The sequence below is a fragment of the Micropterus dolomieu genome, linkage group LG13 (genome assembly GCF_021292245.1).
Source record: "Micropterus dolomieu isolate WLL.071019.BEF.003 ecotype Adirondacks linkage group LG13, ASM2129224v1, whole genome shotgun sequence".
Classification (NCBI taxonomy): Eukaryota; Metazoa; Chordata; class Actinopteri; order Centrarchiformes; family Centrarchidae; genus Micropterus; species Micropterus dolomieu.
Window position 1 is genome coordinate 2434311 of NC_060162.1, and position 11498 is coordinate 2445808.

An 11498-nucleotide genomic window follows, 5' to 3' on the forward strand; every position below is an offset into this window, starting at 1 on the left:
CTTCAGCCCGTCTTGTTCATGGACGGATGAAGTGAAAAGATGATGTTACAAGTTTAATGAACGTCAGAGTTTAATACAGTAGCTTTTTTTTTTTTTTTTACATTCAGGGATGAATTCATTAACAACGTCCATTTGCTTTCTGTTTCTGGAGCTTTCGATTGGGACACATGGTGGAGTTTCAGTTGAAGATGAATAGTTGTAGATTTTCAAATTACTTCAGTGACTTCACCACAGCTCAGACTGATAAATTAGCCAGTACATCGGCCGATATTAGCTCAGTGCAGATATATCTGTATCAGCGAAAATGTCAAACCAATAAGGTAAAGGTCATTTCGAAAAAGCCACCTAACTGGCTGTAAAATGTCCGTCTCAGTTTGGATCCTTGTCACAACAACAACAAAAACAATCTAAGCAATCGACATGTTTGTTGTTACTGAACTCTAAATCTATATCCCTATTTTATTTTTATAGCCTATATTAACACCACTGCTGTATAAATTTTGTCCAGTGTAATTACATTTACACCGTGTAACTATACCTTCTGCTGAGACCTGTGCAATGTTCAATATCACTCATATCTGTGTATTAAAAGGTGTTAAAAGTGTACACATAACTCTTACTTTCTATTTCTGTTCAGTATTTTTGTATTTTATCTTTATGTGTGTATTTTCTTATCTGTTGTGTTGTATCTGGAGCCGCTGTAACAGGTGAATTATTGTGTGATCAATAAAGTCTTTAATAAATCTTATCTTAAATCTGAAATGTCTATATCAGTATTGGCCTTAGAAATATAAATAACGGGCGAGCGGTAGACTTCACATTAGTTAGTTCACATAATTATTGATTAATCTGTCGATTATTTGGACTATAAAATGTTGAGAAGAGTAAAAAAAATATGCTCATCACTGTTTGTTAAATTCCAAGGTGACATCTTTAAAATACTTTTTTTGGCCAAAGCCTCAAAGATATTCAGTTTAATATCACGAGACAAAGAAAAGCTGCTCGCACTGATTAATTTCATCTCTACCAAACGTAAAAGTTACGACTGAAAGTTCATTCTTAACTTCAGAGATTTTAACCTTTAAAACATGGACAAAATCTACAGAAATCTACAGTTGATCATGTGATTCGGACGAAAGCTCCTAAATGGATCTTTTGGGGTTTTTGTTGTTTTTACCACTTGGGGAAAAAAAAGATTAAAATACTCTGAATAGCAAAAACTGAACTTTGAGTATACTGACTTGTACAACGGCATGTAAGGGCCATTATATAGGTAAAAATAATAATTTCAGAGCTGGGGAAGGTGGGTTACATGCAGGGCATGCAGAGGTCAATAACAACATCCATCAACTCTGTGATAAGTTAATGACTTTAATCTCTTGAGTTTTTTATCTCAAAGTATTACCTCTCTCCCTCAGCTCCTTAAATTGTATATCTTTTACCTTAAGAGGCCCTAAAACGCTTGACTGTTCTTGTTGATTTTCATTTTATTCTGTTTATCTGTTTCTTTGTGTAACCCGATGAATAAAATCACCCCAATGTAAAAGATGTTTTTTTTTCCTGTCATCCTTTGTTTCACTGACTTTGCGTGAGAGTTTCAGGTCTACCTGAAGTTCACCCTTCCTCCCCCTATCTTCCTCCCTCCTCTCTCAGTCATGCAACACACCACATGGCTGTACTATGTGGGCAGGGGCTTGTCGAGGATGCACCAATCAGAGCCCGGCATGTCGAGTTGTAACGCATGCGTTGGAGTTTCCAGCTGAAGGAAGCTGCTCAGTCTGGTTCATACCGGTCTACTCCTGCTTGCTCTGTATTGCCGGTGACTTGATAAGGCGCACGTCATGCATTCATGCGCGCACACACACACACACACACACACACACACACACACACACACACACACACACACACACAAGCTGTTTATGACAGTGCTCACGCCAAATACATAGGAACACAGACAGACTCTAACAGTAGAGATGCAGGCTGAAGTACAGCGAGTGCTGAGGTGGCAGGAAGCTGAAGTTCAGCAGATGTTTACATACAGTCTGAAATACAAACAATAACAGAGGAAAGGAGGAAGTGTATAGAGGTCGTGCTACAGGGCGTGTTTCTTCAGCAGCTCTTTACTACGTCTTGTAATATTACAGTCAAGTTCTTATGAAATTCAGCAAAAATACTACAATATTCTGATTATTAATGTGATCCAATTTGGTTTTCTTTATGCGTATTAGGGCTGGGTATTCAGTATTTATTTATGTATTTATTTTTATGTCTTACTTTAAGAAATACAACCATGTTTTGTTTCTATAAAATAGGTAGTATACATGACTGTGAATCTGAGCAGGAATAAAACTCCAGCTTTCAGTACATTTTAGTAATTTTTAAAAAATAGCACCAAAAAAGTTTAGGACTTGATACAAAGTCTTTTTCTTTATGTTTCATGCAGGGCTGCAACTAATGATGATCTGCCAATTTTCTCAATAAATTCATAAAGTTTAGTCTATGAAGTGTCATAAAATAGAAAGATATGTCCGCCACAGTTTCAAGAGTTCATGAGAGTCCAAAGGGACATCTTCATATTGCTTGTTTTGTCTGACCAACATCTCAAAACCCCAAAATATTCAGTTTACTGTGATATAAGAGAAAAAAGCCAGTGAATCTTTATATTTGAGGGCTGAATTTTCCATGAAAATGACTTTTTGATTATAAAAGTAGTTATCGTTGCAGCTTTATTCTTGCGATTTCTTCCTCACAACATTTTTCTACAGCACTGTCCTGATGCATGTGTTTTGTGCTTACTGTACTTTTTATTCTGTTCTTACAAGCCTCTAAGAGTTGGAGATAAATTCTCTTAGGTGAAGTGATAAGTAGAGTCCATTGTATAATATTTCTGTGTACAGAAACAGACAGGCTGTCGGCTCGGTGCAGCAGGTGTATTTGGAAATATTTTCTTTGTTTTTCAGATGAGGAGTGTCCAGAGGAAGGCATGACTGTTCTGCATGCCGGCTTGCACGAGTTCGCTTTCAGCTTCAATCTTCCTCAGATGTGAGTAGTAAAAAGGGCATTCATAACTTTAAAAATTACTGTGCTGACTTCTCACTACATTTCAGAGGGAAATATTGCACTTTTTGCTCCACTGAATTTATCTGACAGCTGAAGTTACTGCTTACAGTAAAATAAAAAATAATTTGAAAAGTTTTTACATTATTGTGTTTCCAACCTCCTGTTTTTAAGCTAATTTTCAATTTGTACATTGAAAGGAAAAGTGTCAATATAAACTAAATCCAAGTGCAACTGAAACATACTTAATGAATGATCCTGTACATAAAGCAGTGACTTAAAGCGAATAAAGGAAATGTACATTAAATACTAGGCTATTTTCTTTTGCCAATTTTCTGAATATTCGGTGCAACATGTGGATGAAAACCAATTTCCAGTTATTGGAAATGTTTGGATCACATGAGATGGAAACAATCCCACCGGTAATATCTAATTTTACACATAGTTGAATACCAGCAATATTAGTAGGCTCAGTTTAGTTAAAATGAGTTATAAATAGATATATAGTTAATTTTAATAATATTTTAATATATTTATATATATATATATAATATAAATGATTTAAACTAGCTATAAACTACATATAAAGGAGTTCAAACTAGCTGTTTATAAAGTAGTAAAACTAGCTAACTGTATATAAAGTAGTAAAACTAGCTAACTGTATATAAAGTAGTAAAACTAGCTAACTGTATATAAAGTAGTTAAACAAGCTAACTGCATATAAAGTAGTAAAACTAGCTAACTGCATATAAAGTTGTAAAACTAGCTAACTGTATATAAAGTAGTTAAACAAGCTAACTGTATATAAAGTAGTAAAACTAGCTAACTGCATATAAAGTAGTAAAACTAGCTAACTGTATATAAAGTAGTAAAACTAGCTAACTGCATATAAAGTAGTAAAACTAGCTAACTGTATATAAAGTAGTAAAACTAGCTAACTGCATATAAAGTAGTAAAACTAGCTAACTGTATATAAAGTAGTAAAACTAGCTAACTGCATATAAAGTAGTAAAACTAGCTAACTGTATATAAAGTAGTAAAACTAGCTAACTGCATATAAAGTAGTAGCAGATAGGATCAGATATCAGTTTAGCACTTTAACATAAGTAGGATTTTGAAAAAAGAACACATTTTAAATAAAGGATCTGAGTACTTCTTCCATACCCAGAGCCATTTACAATAACATATCAACCATTGACCACACACACTTCTTCCTAATACTTTCTTTTTCCCCCCCACCGCCCTTCCTCTCGTCTGTCAGGGCTCTGGCCACTTCCTTTGAAGGAAAGCATGGCAGCGTGCGGTACTGGGTGAAAGCTGAACTGCACCGTCCATGGCTGTTACCAGTCAAAGCGAAGAAAGAGTTCATTGTGTTTGAACACATCGACATCAACACGCCGCTGCTGCTGGTAGGCACGCTGCACATACTTCTTTTGTTTTAAAGGAACAGTTTTAAGTATGCTTGTTCGACTGATCCTTCTTTCATATCCTTATGGTAAATAGGCAGCTTAACTTGACTGGAAATTGGGGAGCAGCAAGCCTGGCTGTACGTAATTCACATAAAATGAAAAATACAAGGAGAAAAGTAGGAGTCATTCACAAACTTAACTCACAAAAAAACCAATAAAAATCCCAAATACACATGTCATGACACCAAGTCACGAGGGGGCAACAACAGTCATTATAAGGCAGGTAAAACAGGTATATACCTATCAAACACTGTTACATACACTAAGTAGTATGTTACAAGTCTTTTTTGCATCTGGATTGTTTTCATGCCATGTGTACACGTGGATCGTGGGGTAAATCAGTTATACATGTTAAATCTCTTAATAAGTAAAACAAAGCAGTGTAAAAAAAAAAAGAATTTTTTGGGGTAAAGGTTATGTGCTGGAGTATTTCTTGGCTCTGAGAAGCTGTCAGGCAACGTGTTGCAAATACAGGAAGTTACTGGTCTCAGCCAAGAAATTGTTTCCTGGGTGTATACATGTAGATATAGATAGGTCTATATTGTTTTATTTTTATCATTTTATATGTTACTCTATTCTAAGATAAATGCAGTAATTATATATATATATATATATATATATATATAGCATAAAGGGACTACAAACATCAATTTTGTTGTGAAACCTTGTGTTGGATAATGATAAATAAATGATCTTGATCCTCAATCAGGGAGCTTCAGAGGTGTTAGGGTAGGTGGATTTTGTTATCTTTGGACAAAACCAGGCGAGCTGATTCCGCTTGTTTCCAGCCTTGTTTCCTGTTGCTACTGTAGAAAGTTCATGACACGCCACAGCACCACAGCTCTCTCTTTGGATCTTTCTTTAGTGATTTTGTCTGCAATAATACAACATGTGACAGGGACTGCATCAGTTCACACACTCTTCTTGGGCTACTGTGAAGGATGCATAAATAATGTAAAACAACTGAAAAATAACTGTTCCCTGCCTCACATGTCTCATTCATGTGACACAATTACAATGGTTATGTATGAGCACACACACATCCTTAGAGAAGCAACAAAACAGCTCAACTTTGTTCTCTGTAAAAACCAAAAGGAAAACATCTCCCATAATGCCACGGGGCGTGCAGCGCGACTCTAATCAGGCGGCGGCACTTCGAAGAGATACAGTTGAGAATGTTGTTACGCTAAGTTTGCAATAACTTCAAAATGCATTATAGTATAAAGTTTTTCTTGTAACATTACAACAGTCTGACAGTGCTCTTACAGAACATAGTTGTAGTACCACAATTTAGCTACTGGAATTGCTTTTATTAGCAAAACGATCTTAAGACTGATGTAATCAGTGAAAACAATAAACAAAATTAAACCAGTTTTACAAATGGGTACCCCCCTTCTCTTCTTAGCAAAAGGAACATTATCCCAAGATTCTTATGTTCGGGCTGAAATAAATAAAGTTTGCTGAAATAACTATTTACAACATTACAGTACTGTACAGACATAAGTTTGGTATCAGTCCTATCACAGATTCACACATTAAGAAGGCAGAAGTGGATGTTTTAAAAGTAAATGAATAAATGTAAATGTGACTATTGTATCTGAACAGGCGCCTCAGGCTGGTACAAAGGAGAAAACGCTGTGCTGCTGGTTCTGTGCTTCAGGCCCGATCTCCCTCAGTGCCAAGATAGAGCGAAAGGGCTACACACCAGGTAAGCCAAACCTCCTCCTACCTCCTCCAGCTCTTCTTCCTCTTTACCTTTTCACTTATTCCACTTCTCTCTCAGTCTGACAGGCTGATTTCTTCTCCCTTTTTTCCAAGGTGAGTCCATCCAAATCTTCGCCGAGGTGGAGAACTGTTCGTCCCGCGTCGTGGTGCCCAAGGCTGCTCTGTACCAGACCCAGACCTTCTTCGCCAAGGGCAAGGGCAAGCAGATCCAGCAGCTGGTGTCCAATTTGCGGGGAGAGCCTCTGCCGCAGGGGAAGAGCCAGAGCTGGGAGGGCAAACTGCTCAAGATCCCCCCAGTGTCCCCCTCCATCCTGGACTGCCCCATCATCAGAGTGGAGTACGCCCTCGTGGTGAGTCGAGGTTTAAAGCCACAATGTGTAGACCCAGAGAGACTAAGATGGACCAGTGGTGGAAGAACGACTCAGATACTTTACTAAGTAAAAGTAGGAGTATCACAATGTAAAAATGTATTAAATCTTATGCACACAAGATAATAATTTTCGAAAGTTACCATTGTGTGCAGCAAGATATAAAAGATTTTTTCAGCTTTCATTTTCATAATTTGTACTAGTACACAATAACCTTGTGTACTGCAAGTTTAGTGAGAAATAAATAAATAGGAGGAAAGTGTTGTTTAAACTGGCAAAGTGTCATATTACTATTGGAGAATAGGGGTTTTAATCCAGCTAGAGAGGGTGGGGGAAATTGCTGCTAAAGCACAAAGTGTTCTTATTTCTTTGACACGTTTTTCCTTAAGACTGTGGCGGGCTGTATAATGCAAATTTACAGGAAGAACTGGCTGCCCATATGAAAAAAATGTTCTTCTTCCCCTTTGCCTGCAGGTGTATGTCGACGTTCCTGGTGGGTTGAATTTGTCTCTTTCCTTGCCGTTGGTAATAGGGACCATACCTCTTCATGCCTGCGCCTCCCGCACCTCCAGCATCAGCAGCAACTGCAGCACTTTGAGTTGGCTGGGGCTGACGGAGAGACCTGAGGGTGCGTACTGTGAACACAGGCATACATGTTCTCTCTCCTTTTTACAACTACTCAAGGATCTCTTACACTCTCTCTTTTGTTTATTACAGCGCCGCCGAGTTACAGCGATCTGGCAATATCAGAGTCTCACAGGCGGGATTGTCTGCATGGCTGTGATAGTTCTGACGGGGAGGGAGAGGACCGGGGATCTCTGCTAACATACATCACAGAGTTTAGATATCTGCCTCCGCCACTCTACTCTGAGGTACAGTTATTATGCACACACACACACACACAGATAAAAACACCACAAACAGACTAACACAACTGCCACACACACCAAAAGAGCATACACAAAATATCCCGTTAAGCTGCAACAAACATGTTTGATTTTCAATCTAAAATAAACAGAGGTGTGACAAGATCTGGTGCCGCCAGATTTAATTATAAAGCTGTAAAAAGCTGTCTCGCGAGACTCACGCAATTGACATTGTTCACATTGCCTTCAAGCCGCTAGGGGTGTAACGGTACACGTATGTGCACCGAATGCAGTCTTTAACGTCATATATTAGGCTTGTTTTGTGTGTGGAACATACGTAATTCCGAGTTTCCACATGGACATATTAAGTAGCGGACCAAATCTCTGCCTTGGGGCGCTACACAAGCAGGCGCTTTAGCCCAGCCTCTCGCTAACTAGTGACTTAAGCATCACGGCCAACCAGACCCTCCCTTATTGTTAAGGTCTTCTGTTTAGGAACACTTCGGGTTCCTGTGAAATACAACAGCAGACAAGTCGATAAGACGAAAGAAGTGGGCCGACGTTTCTCAGTAGTGATTGGGTATGTTTTAACAACACGTCAAACTTGCTAACTCACTAATGGTATCACACGAAGGAGAACGTCACTGTGGCAAAAACGAGCACAGTGCAAACGACTTTCGGCATTTAAACAGACTTTTTTTTATCTGAGCAGGCCTTCAAGCTGGGATTGATAATGCTCATAGACGGAATAAAATAATAAGAACAATACTGCACTGTAATCCATATTATTATATATTTTTCTATTATATTTTATTAGCTATATGTGGTATTGTTTTGAGAATATTTGATTTAGTGGATAACTTATTAGTTTTCAGCAGTATTTAATTTCTTATTCTTTTTTATTTTATATAATTTATTTATTATGTGTAATTTGGAAGTTTGTTTAAAAAAAATGTAAAGTAATTTGGATGTTTACAAAAGCTCATAATAAACCAGCAGCAATTTAATGTTTGCATTTTTTTCTCTCACTGTACCGAAAATAAACCGAACCGTGACTTCAAAACCGAGGTAAATACCGAACTGAGATTTTTGTGTACCGTTGCACCCCTACAAGCCACACATTCAGTTTCTCATGCAGTGAAATACAAATGTATAACTGATAAGACTTACAGAGCTAATCAACTCTACCCAGCCGATGCCACATTGGCGTACTCCTTGATAGTTATCAACTGAACCCGCTCACCCTGTGAGTCCAGACGGCTGTGACGAGTGGTAACGTAGCTGGTAGAGTTTTGCAACATAAACATCTGAAATCTGAGGCACAAACGTGCTCTGTTTGGGACTGTAAGCACTTTACGAGTTGCTGAAGTTAACGTGTGTGTGTGCATTCGTGGTGAGATTTCTGCCTGATCAAAAGTGTTTCAATTACTTTCGGTTCACATGCAACACAAAAAGAGGAGGGAAGATTAAATAATGACTCAGCAGTGATGATATTACATGAGATAGATCTGATAGCAGCACAGAATGACTGAGAGCTGCACTGACTGAGATTCTGGTAGAGTTAGGTTATAGATTTTGAATCATCACCTGCCACCTGAATTTAATGTTTCTCTTTACATAAATAAAAAAGATATCACCATTAACAGGTGCAGAAAAAATCATCAGAAGGCAGGAAATAAAATGTTAAAGTGTCAAATTTTTCATACTGTATAATTCAGCATTAAAGATTTCTTAAAAATAGTATTAAAATCTCCTCTCGTCTCGATCTTGTGAACCCAATCTCGAATCTCATCTCGTCTCTTGGGTAAAGTGTCTAGTCGTCACACCCCTAAAAATAAATACTACTTTAAATTCTCATGAATAATCAGCTCTGACAAAAGTTTTTATGTAAATTAGTAAGGGACAGCGTGTTTGAAACCTTTTGGTTTAATAACGGCTTTTTTATTATTTATTCTGATTTAACGGCATTTTGATGTTAATCGGTGAGCTTAAGATGTGCAGATAGGTTGTTTATGTTGCCTTTGGACAGATCTAGGCTAGCTTTACCCCCCTGTTTCCCGTGTTTATGCTAAGCTAAGCTAACCGACTGGCCGCTGGCTGTAGCTTTATATTTATTGTACAAACATGAGAGTATTATCAATCTTCTCATCTCTTGGCAAGAAGGCTCATGTACTGCAGAGGGATGTGGGGGGCGGAAGAAGTGGTCCTGACTAGACATCTTTGAGTTGTTGTTAGTTACTTTCAAATGTTGAAAGGTAAACCTAATAATATTAGATTAATTACTGGATTTAAATTCAAGAAAATGCTTTTCAAACCCATCCCATCATCCTACCAGCAGGCAGTTAAAGTATTTCCCCCTTTTTTTTTTATTGTTTTTGACCTTTTCTTCATGCCGTGTGTGTTGTTATCGACTACTCATCCATCAGCAGCCTGTAAACATGCAGCTCTGTCTCTGTGCCCCCCCTCCCTCAGGTCGACCCGTACCCTGACCCTGTGGAAGTGTGCGGGGCCGCGGATGTAAGGAGACCCGACACGTGTCCGTCCCGCTGAGGAACCCAGAGGTCTTCTGCACAAACAAGACACCGTCACCCTCCGCTCTAGGCCCACATAGCCAGCTTCTCACCAGATTATATATCATGATAAATAAGGCTAGAGTCAGCTGAGAGAGTATTTGGTGACCACTGACGTATGGACCAGGGATTTCGAGCCATGCTGGATCCTCCACATCCTGTGCTCGAGACGAGGCGAAAAAAAAGTTTCTGTCTGACACCACTGTATGACTCTTGACGGGGCAGAAAACAAAGATCACTCCCAGTGGTCAGAAGCCTCCTCCTGCCTCACAGTGAATTTTGCACATACCGTAAATGCTGTTTCTATCGGTGTTTTTTTTTTTTTTATATTCTGCAGATTGCCGCAGGCCTATATGCTACAGTAGATTCTGTCCACAGATGTAAACAATATTTTTCTTTTTAATCTAAATGACACATTTAAGACGAGGATGAAAGCTATCTTCAGTTGAACGATAATTCAGGTGGAAACTGTCTCTTTCTGTGAACAAAGCTTAAAATTCACTCAGACAGAAAAACAGAGGAGACAGAAAAAGTAAAATGGACGATGCTTCTGATGAATAACTGCAGATATGTGTCTCATAAACGACCACCTCGAGCACTTAAAATACAGCTCAAATTGTGTGTGAATGTGTGTTTGTGAGCGAGAGAGAGAGTGTGTGTGTGAGCGTGTGTGTGTTGGTTTAAATGACCAGGTATAAACCCTGACAGGGTCAAGAGTAAAGCACAACTCCGACCAACCAAGAGAAAGTACCACAAGTCGCCTGTTGTTGTCTGCTCTGAACTAAAGCTTCTCTTGCTGTAGACCTTTCCAAATGTTAAGAGCGTTTGTGCTCGTTGACAAGAATGACAAAGAGTAAAAGATAAATGTTTACAGATGAATATATCAAATTCCGAATGTTGTTCAAACATTACTTCTTCCACCTAAAATTTCAAAGTGCAATATATTTTTGTATTTGTGATTTTTTTGCACTAGTTTTTCATATACTCTGTTGCTGTTTCCATTTCTGTGCATTATATATTATTCATGATGTTATTGCTGTCATGATCAACTTTTGATAAAATAAAAGGTTTATTTTATAAAATACTGAGACTTTTTCAGTGTTTGAACATGAACATTCTTAAAATTCTTAATATTTGTGGGTGTAAAACACGTGAAAGCCAATTGTGTGTCAGTAATAACAAAGTCTATTTAACCCTTTGCCACAGAGTGAAGTAGTTGGCATCCGAAAATTGCTGAGACATAACTCAGTCTAATCTGAACGCACAGCCATGATACACAGTTTTAGATTCGGTGTGACTTACACATATAATCTCTAAAGTCTACCGCAAATAAACGTCCATAAACCAGCTTAAAATCATAGAAAAATTACACTTCTTATAACTCCAGAACTTGCATAAGAATCATCATGTTTTTGAGTTCTCATAAGTATTAAAGTACTC

The 11498-nt window shown here is 38.1% G+C and overlaps 1 protein-coding gene across 1 annotated transcript in view; it reads left to right on the top strand.

Moving 5' to 3' along the window:
* The window catches only part of LOC123981764 (arrestin domain-containing protein 3-like), a 14087-nt gene extending 2947 nt beyond the window's left edge, over nt 1-11140 (top strand). Inside the window, exons 2-8 of the mRNA XM_046066912.1 lie at nt 2964-3045; nt 4322-4469; nt 6135-6237; nt 6348-6604; nt 7097-7250; nt 7340-7494; nt 9961-11140. Of these exons, the coding sequence (XP_045922868.1) occupies nt 2964-3045; nt 4322-4469; nt 6135-6237; nt 6348-6604; nt 7097-7250; nt 7340-7494; nt 9961-10038 (977 nt within the window). The 3' untranslated portion in view covers nt 10039-11140. The remainder of the gene's footprint in view (nt 1-2963; nt 3046-4321; nt 4470-6134; nt 6238-6347; nt 6605-7096; nt 7251-7339; nt 7495-9960) is intronic.
* Nucleotides 11141-11498: the final 358 nt, after the last annotated feature.